The sequence below is a fragment of the Phoca vitulina genome, unplaced genomic scaffold (genome assembly GCF_004348235.1).
Source record: "Phoca vitulina isolate PV1807 unplaced genomic scaffold, GSC_HSeal_1.0 scaffold60, whole genome shotgun sequence".
Classification (NCBI taxonomy): Eukaryota; Metazoa; Chordata; class Mammalia; order Carnivora; family Phocidae; genus Phoca; species Phoca vitulina.
The window spans coordinates 6,599,414-6,618,281 of record NW_022589763.1 but is presented as its reverse complement, the minus strand read 5'-3'; the positions used below and the strand labels follow the sequence as shown (position 1 = coordinate 6,618,281).

The 18,868-nt window shown below is 47.1% G+C and overlaps 1 protein-coding gene across 2 annotated transcripts in view; it reads left to right on the top strand.

The window, feature by feature from the left end:
- GPR143 (G protein-coupled receptor 143) overlaps nucleotides 1-18,868 on the top strand; it is a 53,133-nt gene that overhangs the window by 503 nt on the left and 33,762 nt on the right. For both annotated transcript variants that reach the window (XM_032391127.1, XM_032391126.1), the window contains exons 2-7: nucleotides 3,675-3,784; nucleotides 4,665-4,759; nucleotides 12,150-12,242; nucleotides 15,172-15,281; nucleotides 17,333-17,441; nucleotides 18,515-18,632. In XM_032391127.1, the coding sequence (XP_032247018.1) occupies nucleotides 3,675-3,784; nucleotides 4,665-4,759; nucleotides 12,150-12,242; nucleotides 15,172-15,281; nucleotides 17,333-17,441; nucleotides 18,515-18,632 (635 nt within the window). The remainder of the gene's footprint in view (nucleotides 1-3,674; nucleotides 3,785-4,664; nucleotides 4,760-12,149; nucleotides 12,243-15,171; nucleotides 15,282-17,332; nucleotides 17,442-18,514; nucleotides 18,633-18,868) is intronic.

Genomic DNA, 18,868 nt, shown 5'->3' with positions numbered 1-18,868 from the left:
CCCGGGTGAGCGCGCGCGGCCCGCGGGTTGGGACCTGCTCCGTGCCCCGGTGAGGGAGCATGGCCCGCGGGGTTGGGCGGGGTGTCTGCACACCCGTAGCGGAGAGGACGAAAGCGGAGGCGGCTCCCTAGGGACCGGATGGGATGGCCGGGGGACTCAGCAAAACAGGATAGGCAGTAAAAATTGCGCCCGGGGAACATTTGTTGAAGGAAAAAACCAGTTTCTAATGTTTGTTACTGCAAACTTACTAAGGAAATTTTAGACGGGGCACTTAAGCAAAAGCCAGATACGCTAAGGGAGCCATAATTATTCTGCCGGCGAGAGACTAACAGTATTTTATGTATATACACACACAAAATCATTTCCAAAATGATTTAGCAGAATCAGGAAGAAAACTTGGTGTATATATCTGTAATATATGTAAACACATATATTTTGTCAGACTTGGGTTTTATGCCACAGGTGGCCAGACTGGAGCCCCCACGCCAAATCCTGCCTGCCACCCCTTTCTGTGGCCCAAAAGTGTTGTTGTTGTTGTTGTTTTTAATCAAAAAGAAAAATATTTCCTGGCATATAACTATACCATGAAATTTAAATGTCCGTATCCTTCAGTACAGTTTTATGGGAACGCAGCCATGCCTTGCACCTGTGCATTATCTCCTGCTGTGATAAGGACAGAGGTGGATGTTGGCAGAGAAATTATGGCCCATAAAGCCTAAAATATTTTCTGTCTGGCCCTTTACAGAAACTTTGCCACCCCTGCTTTAAACATGCATGGCACTTTTTACAGACCTCTAAGCTAGATAGTGCTGACCATTTGTTTAAGGTTTTATTTTGGAGAATTTCTAACATGTACAAATCACACAGAGTGTATAATGAACCCCTGGACCCATGACCTTGCTTCGTCTACACTCCATCCTCGTATCACACTCTCCACTGGATTAATGTGAAGCAAATCCCAGAATGTATATACTTCATCCATACAGATCTCAGTATATAGCTCTAGAAGATAAGAATTAAGTACACATATGTGGGTGTATATATATATATATGTATATATCACATTAGTATTATCACCTTAAAATAATGAAAATCAGTCCTTTAATGTCACTGCTGTATGTTTGGTTGTGTCATAAATGCTGTTTTACAGTTGGTTGGTTTGAATCAGGATCCAGATACAGTCCACACTCTGCATTTGGCTGACAGGTGCTAACTGTTTCGGAATTGTACTTTTCAGTCATTTTGCTTTTGAAGCAAGGGCTGTTGATGGTACTGGAGCTGGGCCCTGGGGGGATGGCAACAGTTCATACCCCACCTCGAGCAGGTGACTGTGTCTCAGGGCCCCGTTCTCCCGGTCCGTGCGCTTGTGATTGGAGACCCTCAAGGACCTTTTTTACTTCCGGTAAATGCTGCGGAACCTCTGGTCACTTTCTCAGACCCAAGGAGTCAGATAGGAAGAAGTACTTCCTTTGTATTAGGGATAAAATCATCTTGGTGCTGGTTAATTAAATCAGAAATGGGTTTTCTTCCTGATTCTGCTAAAATATTTTGGGAAAGCATCTTTTTTTTTTTTTATTTAAGTAATCTCTACACCCCACATAGGGCTCGAACCCACAACCCCAAGATAAGAGTTGCATACTCTTCCAACTGAGCCACCCAGGCACCCCTGGAAAAACATCTTAATAGCAGTTTAGTTTCTGTAACTTGAATATCTGGAAATAAAGATACACCTAAATATCTTTTGAGGATAGGTGGAATAATATTTGTCTACACTCTTGGTTTGGGAAGGGAGATGCATGATGTTAACAAATGAGCAGAGGCAGAATTAAGGGGAAGGCTAGGTGACTGACACCTCACTGAAAAATAAATACTTAAGATGCCTACCTCATAGGGCAGAGGTTTTTTTTTTTTCTTCAGTTTTATTGAGTTATAATTGACATACTGCACAGTAACAATTTAAGATCTACAGCATAATGACTTAACATACACATCTTGTGAAATGTTTACCACAATAAGTTGACATTCATCAGCTCATATCAATACAAAAATATGTAGGGCGTTTATTGAGCTCAGAGGAGTGCTAGATGCTGAAAATGATAAAGCATTCTACAGAAGAAAAGCATTATTTTTGTGAGCAGTGCTTGATAATGAGAAGAATATCTTTTTTAGTGTCCATAGTTCCTCTTTAATGGTATGTTGCATAATATAAATTTGGTATTGTAATACATAATGTATATTTGGTAATATATCGCACACTAGAGTGTATTTTTTTTTAAAGATTTTATTTGAGAGAAAGCACAAGCAAGGGGGAGGGGCAGAGCAAGAGGGAGAAGCAGAATCCCTGCTGAGCAGGGAGCCCAGTGCGGGGCTCGATCCCAGGACCCTGGGTTCATGACCTGAGCTGAAGACAGACGCTCAACCGAGTTACCCAGGCGCCCCGGTATTTGGCGATGCATTATACAGTATATATTTGGTAGTAGAGTATGCAGTGTCAGTTTGGTGGTGTATTACAGTGTCTAGTAGTGTATCATGCATTGTATATTTAATAGTGTATTACACACTATATTAGTGTACATGATACATAGTATATAACTTTATACTGTTTACAGTTACCCTTTAGTATCGTTTTACATAGCATACGCTTAGACAAAGCATATCACATTACCTAACAAGCAGCTTTCATATGTACCTTAAGGATGTATACTGTTTTGAGGAGAATTAGAAATTTGGGTCTAGTAGCAAAGAAAACTTACAAATAATAAATGTCAAGAGCAAATTGCCAAGAGCTAATTCGTGAAAATCTTAAATGCATTTTTTTTCAGAGAATGAAAGAATTATCATTTTACATTTCAGAATCATGCTTTTTCAATCATTTTTCTTCTGTGAGGAATAGTTAATATGGACATTAAAAAAATAGCCAAGAAATACAGATTTTTAACCACATAGTTGCTTCTTCCTATCGAGTAAACAAAGAACACATTAGGGATAGGACTGTGGCTAATGATGGTTTAAGTTGAAATCAAAGTGCCTGGGCTTGCTTTGTGACCGAAATAATTACTCCCTGGATCTCCTTTGTTTCTCTCTCTCTACACACCCAAGTGTGTGTTTCTTTCCTCCCTCATTTCTTTCTCTGTCCCTTCTCAGGTATTTATCCTTACATCCATCTACTTACCATTCACAGAGAGCACCAAGTCAGCTTTAGATGTGAGTTAGGACCATTACAAAGCACGGTAGTTCACCCTCAGCCAGTTTGGCTTTCTGCGGGTTCCGTCCCCCCCAGCGCTCTGTGGTCCGGAAACAGGTGCTCCTCCTTCCCAGGTGCCGGCCGAAGGTCCTGGCAGCCTCACGTTATATCACGATGCCCGCGTCATCTCATCACGCAGGCACCTTGTCCTCTCACACCACCACGAGAAGGGTGAGGAGAGTACAGTAACACGTTTGGAGAGAGACCACACTCACACGACTTCCATGACCGTCTATTATTATAACTGTTCTATTTTATTATTAGTTGTTAATCTCTTACTGTGCCTAATTTATAAACTAAGCTTTGTCCCAGGAATGCACGTAAGGGAAAAAAACATATCAGATTCAGTACAATCTGCAGTTTCCACATCCACTGGGGGTCTTGGAATGCATCCCCCGCGGGATGACTGTTTCCTCTAATTCTCTCTTAGGTATTGTATTCCGGTCTGCAGTGTGGCTAGGATTCCCAAATTTCGTTGACAACCCTGCCGCCGTGAATGGGACGGACATTTGGCCTGCTGCGTACTGTGTGGGGAGTGCGGTAAGTACACCTGGTTTTTTTTCACCCTCTTCTCCCCGCTGTGCTCCTCTTAGCCTGCGGTCCTCAAAGCGTGGTCTGAGCCCACTGGGGTTTGTTAGAAATGCAAATTCTCAGAGCCTGCTGATCAGGAACCTTGGGGTGGGGTCTGTCTGCGAAGTAACAAACCGTCCAGGGGCTCCTGACTCCCATTGAGGTTTGAGAACCACTGCTGTAGTGTGGTTCTTCCTGCCCCCACTTCTGAGCACACACAGACCATCCTTACCTTAGATTGAGCTACAGTTAAAACCAGCTGGCCAGAAAGAAAAAGAAAGAAGAAAGTGATTGATTGGATGTATTCTGCTTGACGAAATCTGCATTGAAATAGACGTATCTATACTTCTGTGCACCACGCTGGGCACAATTCTCCGCTTCTCTCCCTTCTGCCCACACTGCTTCCCAGCCCACCCCTGGAGGCACATCAGTCTCGTGCTGCCCATAACATACCGAGCCCCTTCCTGCCCCGCTTCTGGGAAGCACTTTCCTGCCCCGTACTCCCTCATTCTCAGCAAAGAGCTGCTCCTTCGCAGGCGCTGTGAGCCCTCACGCCAGTTTAGGCCTCACATCTGGGGCCTTCATCTTCCATGCCTGCGAGAGTACCGGAAGGCAGGGCTGGCCAGGGCAGTCCCCCGCCCCGGCCCCGAGCAGACGGAGCACCAAGGGACACCCCGTCCTGGGCCGCGTCCCACCCTTGCGTTCCCAGACCGTCCGCGCGTCTCCGGACGGCTTTCATGTCCTGCTTCCTAACGTCACAGGAAAGAGGCATCTGCCAGCTCATTTCGCGGACGGGGCAGTCTGCTGCCTGTTTCCAGGAGCTTTGATGCCAGGCTTTTCCTGATTACAGATGTGGATTCAGCTGTTGTATAGCGCCTGCTTCTGGTGGCTGTTCTGCTACGCGGTTGACGCCTATCTGGTGATCCGGAGATCGGCAGGGCACAGGTATGTTCGGAGGGAACAAGAAGAGCTTTCTGCTCAGGTTCTGTCGTATGAGGAAGGCTCAGGGGTACTCCTGAGGGTTCCAAAATATTTTTCAGTATGGCAGACACAGAATATCAGCCAGCCCCTCTCCGAGAAACCTCTCTGGCAGCTCATTTTTATAAAAGGCTGAAGGCAGATTCAAAATGAGGATGTTTAGACCATGACAAGTGATCCATAAATTACATATTTGCATTTTGGACACATACTAAAAAAGAATTGGCGTGAACATAGACAGTTTCTGATGATCTAAAGGTTTGAGGAGAGAAGTTTTTGAAGTGTGTATTGACATGTTACGCCAAATACGGAACCTGAGCACTGGAGCTGCAGGGGGGCTCCCTTGGGAGAAATGACCCGGTGGGTGTGGCCCGTGCATTCGTCACCAGCTGTGTAAGCGTCAGCAAGCTGCTTCAGCTCTCGACTTGGCTGTGAAATAGTACGCCCTCCTCAGGTCCGGGAGAGTCCATGCGATGCTGCGTGTAAATGGTTCAGAATCGTGCCTGGCACATCGTAGGCTCTCAGGAACTGTGCTCTGGGATTGCCACTGGGATGTGCGTGTGTGTTGGGGGAACAGAAATACAGAGAACCTAAGTGACCAAGGGAAGCCGCATGGCAGGGTGGGGTGAGTGCCCAGGTACCCTGACTCCTGGTCCAGGAAGCGTGTGTCCCCCACTTTCCGATGGAGTCCTTGTTTGTTTGCCTTTTTTTTTTTAAGTATTATAAACTTCACCCATTTAAGTGTATAAAATCCATTATTTTTTAGTATAGTTACAAAATCGTGCGACCATCACAGCAACTAGTTTTATGACATTAGTCATCACCCCCCCAAATCTCTTTACCAGTGATTAATTCCTCCCCCCACCCCTCACCCCCACTCCCCAGCCCCTGGCAACTACCAATCTATTTTCTGTCTCTAGGTTTGCCTACTCTGGGCATTGGCTGGAAGTGGAATCATTCAGCACGTGACCTTTTGTGTCTGGCTTCTTTAACATACAGTGACATGTTCAAGGTTTCCCCATGTTGCAGCAACATCCGTAGTTCCTTCCTATGCGCTTCTGAGTAGTATTCCGTTGTAAGGATGTACTACATTTTATTTAATTTTGAGAGAGCATGTGAGCGGGGGAGTGGGGCGGTGGAGAGGGAGAGAGAGAAAGAAAGAGGGAGAGAGGGAGAATCTCAAGCACACTCCACACTCAGCACAGAGCCTGACAATGGGGCTCGATCTCATGATGCTGAGATCATGACTTGAGCTGAAAGCAAGAGTCAGATGCTAACCAACTGTGTCACCCAGGCACCCCGATGTACTACATTTTATATATATACATATGTGTGTGTGTGTCCATGTATGTATGTATGTATACATGTATTTAAAAGTTTTATTTATGGGTGGCTCAGTCGGTTAAGCGGCTGCCTTCAGCTCAGGTCATGATCCTGGAGTCCCAGGATCGAGTCCCGCATCGGGCTCCCTGCTCAGTGGGGAGTCTGCTTCTCCCTCTGACCCTCCCCTCTCTCATGCTCTCTGTCTCATTCTCTCTCTCAAATAAATAAATAAAAAAAAAATTAAAAAAAAAAATAAAAGTTTTATTTATTCGACACAGAGAGAGAGACATCATTTGAAAGAGAGAGGAGCAGAGGGAGAAGGAGAAGCAGACTCCCACTGAGCAGGGAGCCCCACATAGGGCTGGATTCCAGGACCCTGGGATCATGACCTGAGCTGAAGGCAGTCGCTTACTGACTGAGCCACCCAGGTGCCTCTTAAATATATTTTTTAAAGATTTTATCTCATTTATTTATTTTTTAAAAAAGTTTATTTATTTATTTGACAGAGAGCGAGAGAGGGAACACAAGCAGGGGGAGTGGGAGAGGGAGAAGCAGGCTTCCCGCTGAGCAGGGAACCCCATGCGGGGCTCGATCCCAGGTCCCTGGGATCATGACCTGAGCCAAAAGCAGACATTTAACAACTGAGCCACCCAGGTGCCCCTAAAAATTTTATTTTAAAGATTTACTTACTTATTTGAGAGAGTGCACATGAAAGTAGGGGGAATAGCAGAGGGAGAGAATCTCAAGTGGACTCCCCACGGAGCTCAGAACTGGCCTTGGGGCTCCATGTGGGGTGTGATCACAGGACCCATGAGATCATGACTTGAGCTGAAACCAAGAGTCAGATGCTTAACCAACTGAGCCACCCACATGCCCCTAAGGTGCCTTTTTCCAAAAGGTATTTGAGAAAACTCACCAAAAAATATTTGAAGAAGAATAATCTATGTGATTGGTTGCTCATGGTTGCTAATAGCAAAGAAACTTACGAATCGAGTTACTTCCAGATTAACCAGGATGAGGAAGTGGAGGAAGATGAGGCTTAAAACTCATTAATCTGGAATATTTTGTATGAGTTGAAAAAAACATGGGAACCAAGCCAAAAAGAAAAGAGTTTGAACACTTTAATTTAGGTCTGTGATCCATTTTAAGGATTTTCTTTTTAAACTACTCTCCACACCCAGCGTGGGGCTTGAACTCACAACCCTGAGATCAAGAGTCACATGCTCTACTGACTAAGCCAGCCAGGCACCCTGGCCTATGATCCATTATATTTATTTATTTAATTTTTTTTTTTTTAAAGATTTTATTTATTTGACAAAGAGACACAGTGAGAGAGGGAACACAAGCAGGGGGAGTGGGAGAGGGAGAAGCAGGCTTCCCGCTGAGCAGGGAGACCGATGTGGGGCTCGATCCCAGGACCCCGGATCATGACCTGAGCTGAAGGCAGACGCTTGACGACTGAGCCACCCAGGCACCCCTATGATCCATTATATTTTAAGATTTTATTTATTTTATTGGGGGTAGGAGGAGCAGAGAGAGAGAGAATCTCAAACAGACTCTGTACGAGCATGGGGCCTGACGTCGGGCTCGATCCCATGACCCTGAGATCATGACCTGAGCTCAGACCAAGAGTTGGATGCTTAACTGATTGAGCCACCCAGGCGCCCCAGTGATCCATTTTAAATTAATTTTTGTGTGTAGGTGAGGAAAAGGTGGGTGTTTATTCTTTTGCATGTGGATGTCCAGTGGTCCCAGCACCATTTGTTGAATAAATTCACTTTTTAAATTGTTTTTTAAAGATTTTATTTTTATTTTTCTTAAAAGATTTTATTTATTTGAGAGAGAACAAGCAGGAGGACTGACAGGGAGAGGGAGAAGCAGGCTCCCTGCTCAACGTGGGGCTCGATCCCAGCACCCTGGGGTCATGACCTGAGCTGAAGTCAGACGCTTAACCGACTGAGCCACCCAGGTCCCCCTAAAGATTTTATTTTTAAGTAATCTCTACACCCGGTGTGGGGCTTGAACTCAACAACCCTGAGATCAAGAGTTGCATGCTCCACCCATTGAACCAGCCAAGCGCTCCTGAATCAGTTCACTTTTTTAAAGCCAATATCAGTAAACAAAGATCACATTCAGGCTGTAGAATATGCTGGGCAACCTTAGAAGATCCTTGCCCTAAAATCGTTGGTAGGGGCGCCTGGGTGGCTCAGTCGGTTAAACATCTGCCTTTGGCTCAGGTCATGATCCCGGGGTCCTGGGATTGAGCCCCGCATTGGGCTCCCTAGTCAGCAGGGAGTCTGCCGCTCCCCCTGCTTGTGCTCTCTCACTCTGTCAAGTAAATAAATAAAATCTTTAAAAAAAAAAAATTGTTGGTATTTCTCCTATTCCTATGTCCTCATCATTAACTTTGGTCTCTCTGCCCTGAAGTTTAGTGTTTACTTTTGTGCTTGTTTCTTCCACCTTTTTACTTTCACTCCTAAACTTTTACACATCTGTACAGAACCTGTGTATTCTTGGTTTTGAAAATTCTCTAGGGAAGGCAGTGAAGGTCAGAGGCAGCCAACCAGGTATATCCGTGAGGATTAGCTTTGGCTAAGTAAAATACATAAAATAATAGTGACTTAAACAAGATAATTTTTCTCCCATGCTAAAAGAGGCCAGAGGTAGGCAATCCAGGGCCCTTATGATGGACATCAGGGACCCAAGCGCCTCCTATATTCATGCTCCATCATCCTATTGTGTGACTTCCAACTTCAAGGTGTCATGGCCCAACATGGCTGCTGGAGCTCTAGCCATCACATCTGCATTCCAGGCAGCAGGAAGGAGGAAGGGGGCAATGGATAAGGGTCTGTTTTCCCCTGAGGCACCTCCCTTCAAGCAGCCTCCCTGGGGATTTTACACAACAATTCCACTTTCGTATTATTGGCCAGAATTTAGTTTCATGGCCACACTTAGCTGCAAGAGGAGGTTGGAAGTATAGTCTTAGCCAGGCATACTGCCATCTGGCATGACACCCAGGTTATGTTACTAAGGAAAAAGGGAAAATGGCTTTGGGCCGGCAACTGGCTGCAAGGAGAGGTCCGTGACCCGGAAGCCCAGTGCGAGTGTGTGTTCCTGTCTGATAGCTTTCTCACTCAGTTTTGGAGGGATTGGAGGATTGGAGTTCTGACACACTAGAGGTCTCGCAGACAGCCAGTTGTGGAGCTATGAGGAGGCTTGCAGCACCAGAAGGAAGCTGGAAGCAGAGTACGCCGCTTGCTGCCGCAGGGGTGTGCACTGCTTCACCCCCACGCATGGATGGCTGTGGTCAGACGGGGCAGCCTGACCGCTTTCTGGATGTAGAAGACAGGCAGAGCCCTCGGAAGCCGGGGCAGGCAATCAGGAAGCCCTCCTCAGGCCCAGAAGAGTGTTTGGAACTCATTTTGGAGCACAGAATAAGGGTAGGCAGGATGCAGAGGGCGTGCAGAGATGAGAGGATGCCGGCAGAGCATAGCTTCCAAGGACCCGCCAGTCATGCAGGATGCAAAGGTCCAAAGATGGGAAACATCCAGATGCCCTCCTAAGGACAAGAGCAAGGGCAGGTGTCCAGCGCTAGGAAGACCTTTGAGAGTGAAGTCGGCTCTCCCATCAAGAAGGAGTAGGGATGGGGCTCCTGGGTGGCTCAGTCGGTTAAGCATCCGACTCTTGGTTTCAGCTCAGGTCCTGCTCTCAGGGTCATGGGATTGAGCCCTGCACTGGGCTCAGTGAGGAGTGTGATTGGGTTTCTCTCTCCCTTTCCCTCTACTCCTCCCCCCACACTGCTCGCTTGTGTGCGTGCTCTCTCTCTCTCTCTCTCACTCAAATAAATAAATCTTAAACAAAAAGGAGTAGGGAGCACAGCAGAGAAATAAGACAGGTGGTTTGGAGCCACAGAGACCCAGCCCCTACCTCATCCTTGGCAGAAGCCGTGCTTCCTGGTGTGAGGGCGCCTAGGGGCCAGCACAGGGTGGTTGGAGCCAGAGCTGAAGGTGTGGGTCCAGAAGCACCTGTAGCTTCTCTGCTAAGAGCCAGCTTGCTCCCAAAGCCGAGGGCGCCGGTGATTCTGCATGTGGCAGTTAAGAGACTGGAGCTGCCCTGGGATGGGTCCCGAGGAATTCCAAGGCGGGGGGCAAGGCATTGCAGGAATGGCTGGATTAAATGCCGCGTTCCCTTCTAGATCCTTCCAGTCCTCAGCTATTTTCTTTGGCATAGGAGAATCTTTTTGAAAATCCTAATCCTAAGAAACGTCATTAAGACAGATTCAGAGTTAAAATTTAACTGCTACGTTGGTTCCCGACACGGGATGTACAGGCTTTAAACTACAATAGAAGGTGCTTGAGACTGTGGGAAAAGCCCTAAACTGAAGTCTACCTGCTCCGTGAACACAAGTGTGAGAGAAAGGGGGTCTGGGGAGGGCCCTTGCGTGCCTGGACCTGGAAACTGTCCAGTGGCGAGATAAAGGGATGAGGATCTGCAGTCCCCTGCTGCTCCTCGTTGTGCGTGCATGGGAGCTCAGGCTCACCACCTGTGTGGGTTTGGGGTTGTATCAGTTCCTAAAGGGGCTGCCGCCTGACCAGCCTGGCCAGTCTGACTCCACTGTGCTTGGTCATCCGGAGCCAGAGCACCGTTGACGGGACTGTGGCCACCCCCAGCCCTGCCCTCGCCTGGCCTCGCCCCCTGGCCTGCTGTCTCCCACCTCTCAGCACTCCTAGCTCCCTCCGGCCCAAGGTGAGGGTCTGCAGTCTAGTCACCCAAGTCCTTGCAGAAGGCTGCTCCTTTTTTCCTTTGTTCCATGCAGAGCCTCTGACTTCTGGGCAAGACCCACCCCACCAGCTCCCAAACCCAGAGAGATAGGGCAGGGCCGCTCCAGAACCGGGAGGAAACACAGGCTGGAGTCGTTTCCTGGTGGCCTTCCAGAGAACTGGCTGTGAAATGTTTCTTCTTCCTGAAGCTCATTCCCGTGTGCTGGCTCTCTCCTCCTGTCTCCTTCTAGAAGGGCATCCCTTCACTCAGATCCCTGACCGTTCCCTTGTCTACACAGCTGATCTTCAGAGTTAAAATCCTGATGGGTGGGGGGTTGCACTATTTGCCAGGAGTCTGGTAGAGTCTTGGGTTGTGGCTAGTGCATCCGATGGAGCGCTGGGCCCCCTGTCCTGTGGCGCAGAGGAGGCAGATTAAAGGCTGCATTGGCTCAGTCAGAGAGCTGTGCATCCGTCTTCCAGCCCCCAGCTTGCAGGGCTGGCTGACCTCTGGTCTATAGGGAAAAGGGCGAGGTGTGTGGGTGTAGGAAGATAAAGGGTAGAGATGATCCAGGAATGTGAAACATGCAGCGAATGGTGGGCGTGGGGGAGGAAGGCGAGGAAGGGAAGCTCCCCACTATCCTGGAACATCAAATGAGCACACATTTCTTCAGAGACCTTGGGTTGGACTGAGCACGGAGACCCTTGACTTTTAGGTGCCTCTGGGAAGGTTTGGGGATAGGAGCTCCTCACTTAGCGAGTAAGCCGGTTGCTGAGGAGGACTGATGAGGTACCTGCTCCTTGTTCCTCTCACCCTTGCAAGCCTCATGTGCTGTGAAAGAAGCCAGACACAGAGGGCCACATACTGCATGACTCCATTGGCCTAAATTGTGCAGAATAGAAAAAGCCATAGAGACACAAAGGAAGCTGGTGGTTGCTGGGGGCTAGGAGCAGGAGGAACGGGGGGTGCGTTTGGGGTTTCCTTCTGGGGTGATGACGATGTCCGAACTGGATAGAGGAGGTGACTGCACAACATTGTGAATTTACTGAATACTCCTGAGTTGCTCACTTGAAAATGGTTCCTTTTATGTTATATGAATTTCATCTCAATTAAAAAATAAAAACTCAGAGGCATAATAAGGCAAATCTTTGCCAAGGGTTTGCTCAGTGTACGTTTTCCTGACTGATTTGGGTCCCGGGAGTGGGTCTGGTACTTTCTGTGGCTGGGCATCCTGATCCCTCCTCTCAGGCAAGGCCCCCCTGTCCTTCTCCCCTAGCACCATCCTGCTCTACCACCTCATGGCCTGGGGCCTAGCCGCCCTGCTCTGCGTGGAGGGAGCCGTCCTGCTCTACTACCCTTCTGTGTCCAGGTAAGCCGGGACTCCCAGCTCCCCGGCCCATTGTGTGCTCTTGAAGAGAATGCGTGGGCACTGAGCCAGAGCGGGCCCCTTGCAGGTCAGGCCAGTGTTCACAGAGCCACCCAGCTGACCCCCGGGGGGGCTCACTACAATACCTTGTACTCTTGGGCTCATTTCCCTCCCTCTGCCCTTCACATTTGTGCAGGTGGGTGCTGGTGCACACAGAGCTTTCGGTGTGTCTCCCATGTAAGGACATGCACGCAGCTCTAGGTGTGAGAGAGAGATCTGAAATGGTCTCAGGTTCTTCTTCAACCTTAAAATCTCATCAATGCAGGGGCGCTTGGGTGGCTCAGTCGGTTAAGCGTCGGCCTTCGGCTCGGGTCCTGGGATGAGTCCCACAATGGGCTCCCTGCTTAGCGGGGAGTCTGCTTCTCCCTCTCTCTCTGCTGCTCCCCCTGCTTGTACGTGCTCTTTCTCTCTCCCTCTCCCTCTCTCTCTTTCTCTCAAATAGATAAGTAAAATCTTTAAAAAAAAACAAATCTCATCAGTGCAATCATTTGTAAGGCCTCACGGTCCCTCCAAGTTATGTATATTCTAACTTACAATGGAAAGCTGAAAAACAGGTTGGACATTGTCTCTTTGTGATTTTAGGGCAGTGTAGACAAGGATCAACACAGCACAGCCCTGAGGACAAATCCGGCCCTCTGCTTGGTTTTGTAGATAAAGCTTTATTGGAACACAGTCATGCCCATTTGTTTATGCATGATTTATGGCTGCATTCATTCTGCAGTGTCAGTTTCGACAGGCTGTGTGGTCCACAGAGCATAAAATACTTACTGTAAATGTTCCCTGACAGAAAAAGTTTGCTGACTCATGGTTAGACCATTTCTCCCCTGCTCCTTTTTTAATTTCTTGCAGCTACTCAGACATCTCCAGATTGGTGTTGCCTAGTTGATGGCGAATACTCCCGAAGTTCTGTGTAGATCCATTCATACAGCTGCTCTCCTGAGGAACTTTAAAAGGACAAATACAGTGACAATGGCTGTTACAATGGAATGCACTTAATTGGAAAGGGAGTTGTCATCACTCAGCTTACCTGCGGGCTCCTGGAGCCTCCTGGGAAGGTTGCATGTGAGCAGGAGGGAACCATTGCTGCAGGGCTCACAAGGAGCTCTGAGGCGCCCCCGTGGTCCTTCGGAGGCCGCTCCTGGGCCTGAGTCAGGCTCCCATCCTCACCCTCTCATTCATTGCTCACTTTTTGTCTTTCTGTCAGAATCATGGCTCTTCCTCCACTTGTTTCTCCCCTCAAGCCTTTCCAGACCACATTTGAGCCTTCACAGCTGCAAATGAAAACTGCTTTTAAAGGAAGGTAGCATTGTAAGGTGATACTGTGTTCCTCCTGATGGCGAGAAAAGGTGGCATTGCGTTTTTCCTTCCTGACTTTTTTTGCATTTTCTATCATTTTCCCTTTCTGATTTGACCACTCCATGCATATTAAAACAAGAGTGCTTGCATTTTTATCATTCCACCTTCTGTGGCCACAGGGGCTGTTCCTCCATCTGCGTTTCTATCTCCTGCTTGGCTTAAGCAGACCTCTCTCCCCTTTGCCTTCGATTCTCTCTTCCTCTTTGCCCTTTTTTCTGTTACATTGTGCATTTCTTAGCTGACAGTTCTTACCTTGGTAAACTCGCACCTGTGTGGCACTCCACTGCATCACATGATGACTCATGATTCCCATGATCCTTCAATAGAAATTCCCGTCCTTGGGGACGCCTGGGTGGCTCAGGTTGGTTCAGCCCTCCCCCCTGTTCATGATCTCTCTCTCTCTCTCTCTCTCTTACTCTAATAAATAATTTAAAAATATATTTTATTTATTTATTCATGGGGGGTGGGGTAGAGGCAGAAGCAGGCTCCCCATCACGCAGGGAGCCCAACACAGGGCTCGATCCCAGGACCCTGAGATCATGACCTGAGCTGAAGGCAGATGCTTAATTGAGCCACCCAGGAACCCCTATTCAATGACTCTTGCAACATCGTTATTATAAAATATAAAAGAATACTCAACAGCATGAAAAATTTTAAATACATGTGTTAACAAAAACATACTCTTCCCCCCCAACAATTCATATAAACCCACATTTTCTTTCTTTTTTTTTTTTTTGTTAAAGATTCTATTTATTTATTTGACAGACACAGCCAGAGAGGGAACACAAGCAGGGGGAGTGGGAGAGCAGAAGCAAGCTCCCCGCTGAGCAGGGAGCCCAACACGGGGCCCGATTCCAGGACCTGGGATCATGACCTGAGCCGAAGGCAGACGCTTCACCGACTGAGCCACCCGGGCACTCAAAATAAATAAAATCTTAAAAAAAAAAAAAAAAAAAAAGAAATTCCGGTCCTTTTCCCTGAAAAGCACCCATGAAATGATTGTTATGCATAACCATAGAAACACACTTATTTTGGAACAAGAAGTTTGGGTATATTGGGGTGCTGAAGGGGAGGGACTAGATCTTCACGGGACTGGCTAGGCGTAGTGCCGAGTAAGTGCTTAAAACCTCACTACTTCACTGAGCGCCTCTGTCTCTACTTGAATTGGGTCTTTTTCTCCTTGAAGAGACCCAGTGCGGGCACTCCCCCATTCCAGTGTGTCTGTTTCTATCTTTCCTTTTCCCAGCAGGGCCCTTTAAAAGGTCCCCCAGTGGAATGCCTTAGAGGTCCTTCCATTTACAAGACAAGTAGAAACATGATTGATCTCCCTTATTCTTCAGTGATTTATTGCTTATTCACAGACATGAGCTGTGAGTCAGATTTCCTTTGGGCAGACTCAGAAGTGGATTTATGCATTTCCCTTTTCACTCTCCTCCTCTTATCTCGGCTTCCAGATAAGTATGTATATTTTAGGCAAAGCCTTGTTTTCGAGAATGACTTGGTTTTCCTCCCCCAGGTGTGAGCGGGATCTGGAGCATGCCATTCCCCACTTTGTCACCACATACTTGCCGCTGCTGCTGGTGTTTGTGGCCAATCCCATCCTGTTCCAAAAGACAGTGACTGCAGGTGAATAACAGGGAAGCTCTCTGGGTGCAGGACCATGGGGTATGGCTCCATGCCTTGGGCTCAGATGATGGCATGTCTCGTCCTTCTGGAATCATCCAGGACAGTTGACTTCGTTTGTCATCCTCCAGAGACATAAGCACAGTACACTTGGAGAAAGTGAGCAGGTTTAATAAATAAAGTGAGCAAGCCTCTTTAGTGATGGGCTACGTCAGTTCTTTGCCAACGTTTAATAGCTCCAGGCCAGGACCAGTGGACTTTATGTTTCCATCTGGGCTCATCCTGGGTCTGCCCTTGATGTGGCTTGCAGGCCCCAGGAGTGCCCTTGGAAAATTGTGGAGCGGGAGGCTTGGGCGGGGGAGGGAAGGGATGGAGTCTGGCCTGAAGAGTGGTGAGCCTGGCTGCTCCCATGATGTGCTTGGCCTCTGTCTTTTCTCAGTTGGGCAGGAAACAGGAAGTAGAGCACAGGAAATGAGTCAAATGCAATGGTAAGGACTGGATAAGAAGGATGTTGTGAGCCAGCAGAAAGCCCTGGAAAGACCTCCGCTGAGGCTGGGGACTTGGCATTCCAGTCCCCACCGCATCCTCAAGGAAGTGTGACAAGGAGCACCCTCCAACCTTCAGCCCCATGGATCTCTCAAGTGCAGAATAGGAATGAAGAAGTGCGGGCGCCTGGGTGGCTCAGTCTGTTAAGCATCCTGGGATCGAGCGTTGTGTCAGCTTGGGGTCCTGGGATCCAGCCCTGCGTCATCAGGTTCCCTGCTCAGTGGGGAGTCTGCTTCTCCCTCTGCCCCTCCCCCCAGTGCGTGCACGTTTTCTTGTGTGCTCTCTCTCTCAAATAAAATCTGAAAAAAAGAGTGCATCTTAACAGAAGGTTGACTGAGGATCAGCTGTTGATCGTAGAACTTTAAAACATTAAAAGGACTCTATCACTAGGAATGGGAAATCATTGTGGCTCTTTGGATCCCTTTTCTTTCAGGTCTGCATTTAAAAGCAGTATATTAAATACAGTAACTTTTTAAATACAATTGCATAAAAGTGCCGAGTCAGTTACATCAAACAAATGAAAATCACATATATGGAAAGGACTGGAAAGAAATGCATTAAGATGTTCACAGTGCTGGTCTCAGGGTGGACAATGGCTCATTCTTTTCCTCTAACCTTTTTTATATTTTCCAACTTGTCTATAAGGAGAAATTTTTAATCTTTCAATGTTCCCAAACAGCAAGTGTGCATTTTTTTTTTTAAAGATTTTATTTATTTGAGAGGGAGAGAGAGCACAAGCAGGGGGAGCAGCAGAAGGAGAGGGAGAAGCAGGCTTCCCGCTGAGCAGGGAGCCCGATGTGGGACTCGATCCCAGGACCCTGGGATCATGACCTGAGCCGAAGGCAGACGCTTAACCGACTGAGCCACCCAGACACCCCAGGTACACATCATTTTTAAGATAGAAAATATAAACCTTTAAAAATACCATTCTTGAAAAAAAATATAGTTCTTGAACTCATCCAAATAAAATCTGGGGCTTAATTAATAGTAAAGCACTATTGCTAATCTTTTCCTTGTGACAAATGTGAGCCTGGGTGTGTAAGATGCTGACATTGAACGAATCTGGGAATAGGTCCGCAGAAACTCTCTGTGCTATCTTTGCAACTCTGACGTAAGTCTACAGTGATTTGAAAGTGTAAGTTGTAGGGGCGCCTGGGTGGCTCAGGTCATGATCTCAGGGTCGTGAGATCGAGCCCCACGTCGGGCTCCCTGCTCAGTGGGGAGTCTGCTTCTCTCTCTCTGCTTGTGCTCGCTCACACTCTCTCTCTCAAATAAATAAAATTGAAAAGGAAACAGAAAGTAAAGGTTTGAAAGACTCCGCATCCCCTCGAGCGTGTGAGAACCGCAGCTTGGAAGCCGGGAGGGAGGAATGGCAGTATCGGGCCCCACCTCGTGCTCTGCTGCCTTTGCTTAGGGGCTGACATCCTCGTTGATGCCCTTCCCTGTCACTCAGGAAAGGCAAATAATGAATGTTACATGCAGTTCCCCTGTTTTTTTTTTTTTTGCAGTGGCCTCTTTACTAAAAGGAAGACAAGGCATTTACACAGAGAACGAGAGACGGATGGGAGCCATGATCAAGATCCGATTTTTCAAAATAATGCTGGTTTTCATTATTTGGTAACCTTTCATCTATATTTTTTTTAAATTGCCCCTGGGAAGGGATATGCAATCAGCACATTTTTCCAAGCATGACCCAAAAGTTGCAAACGGAAGAGTCTTTGGAAAGGAAATCTTTGACACTGTGCTGGGGCGCTTGGAGGAAATGCACATGAGACAGGAAGGCAAGTCCACGACGTATGAGCTCCTGGAAAGATAGTCACATCTGCTCAGAATATATGTAAAGCCCTTGGAACAAAAAATCCCGAGTTTAGTTTTGTTACATCCTAAAAGTGCATCCAGTGTTTACTCGCGCTGTTAGGGCTAACTCCAAAATAAAGCGCTTGACCACGCTTTTAAAGTTTACCCGTTTCTATTCAGTCTGGACCCCAGAATTCCTTATCTGACAAGAAACAAAGGCAAGGGTACATTTTTTGGTGTGACGACTCCGGTGCAGTCAAGAAGTGTAGAGAGCAATTTTTTGCTCCTCAGTTTGCCCCACCACCGGCATTCGGCCCCAAGTTTCAGGTGGATGCTTCGAAAATGGATCTGTAACCAATGCAAAACAGATGGAAATCAGCAAACCTTTTGCTAGGGTGAATCAATAGTTTGCAAAACAGGATGTGTTTGTGCTGTTAATAATTTATCCGATAGGAGGAGGTTTGTTTGGACATTCTCCTAGGAGAGATGGAGACTATCTCCCTCTAAAAATACACTCAGCTCATCGTTTTAAATTTCATTGGCCTACCAACAATAACATTAAAAGTTTAAACAGAAGATAGCAAGATTTTTGGGAGGTCTCCCTCAAAAAGTTATGTTACTCTTCAAATGAAACATGAGTTTTGGGTTATTTCATAGACTGCTAGATCCCTTAACACTGATGTGGTGTTGAGTGTTACCCTTGGAAAGACTTGTTGATCTCTGCTTTAGACTTGAGAAAAGGAGTTACATCTCTTAAATTCTGGATGCAGTAGTTCCTCCTTGCTGCTCATGTGGATCCCCCTCCAGGACTTGCAGGTGTTAGAAGACATAGTCCCTGACCCCCAGCATTTAAAAGTGAATTGTATAATCCTGGGTTATTTTCTTGCTGACAGTTGGCTGCCGAACATCATCAATGAAAGCCTTTTATTCTATCTTGAAATGCAAGCAGATGTCAACGGGAGCTCTTTGAAACCTGTCAGAAATGCGGCTAAGACCACGTGGTTTATTATGGTAGGTCAGTCTTGGTTTTAAATTTTTTTTTTCTTGAAAAATAAAGACAAGAACCGCTCAGAAGTATGATGGATGAGTTTAACAGGTTCCTCGGGACCTCCATCTGGCTTTGATCTGCTAGCTCGCTAGTCCTGTTCATTGTTGGGATCAGTAATTAAATGAGCACAACTCTGGTAAATCAGTTTGGCACAGTGTATCAGACCTTTCAGAACAAAATATCAGGGAATTTAGCTTGA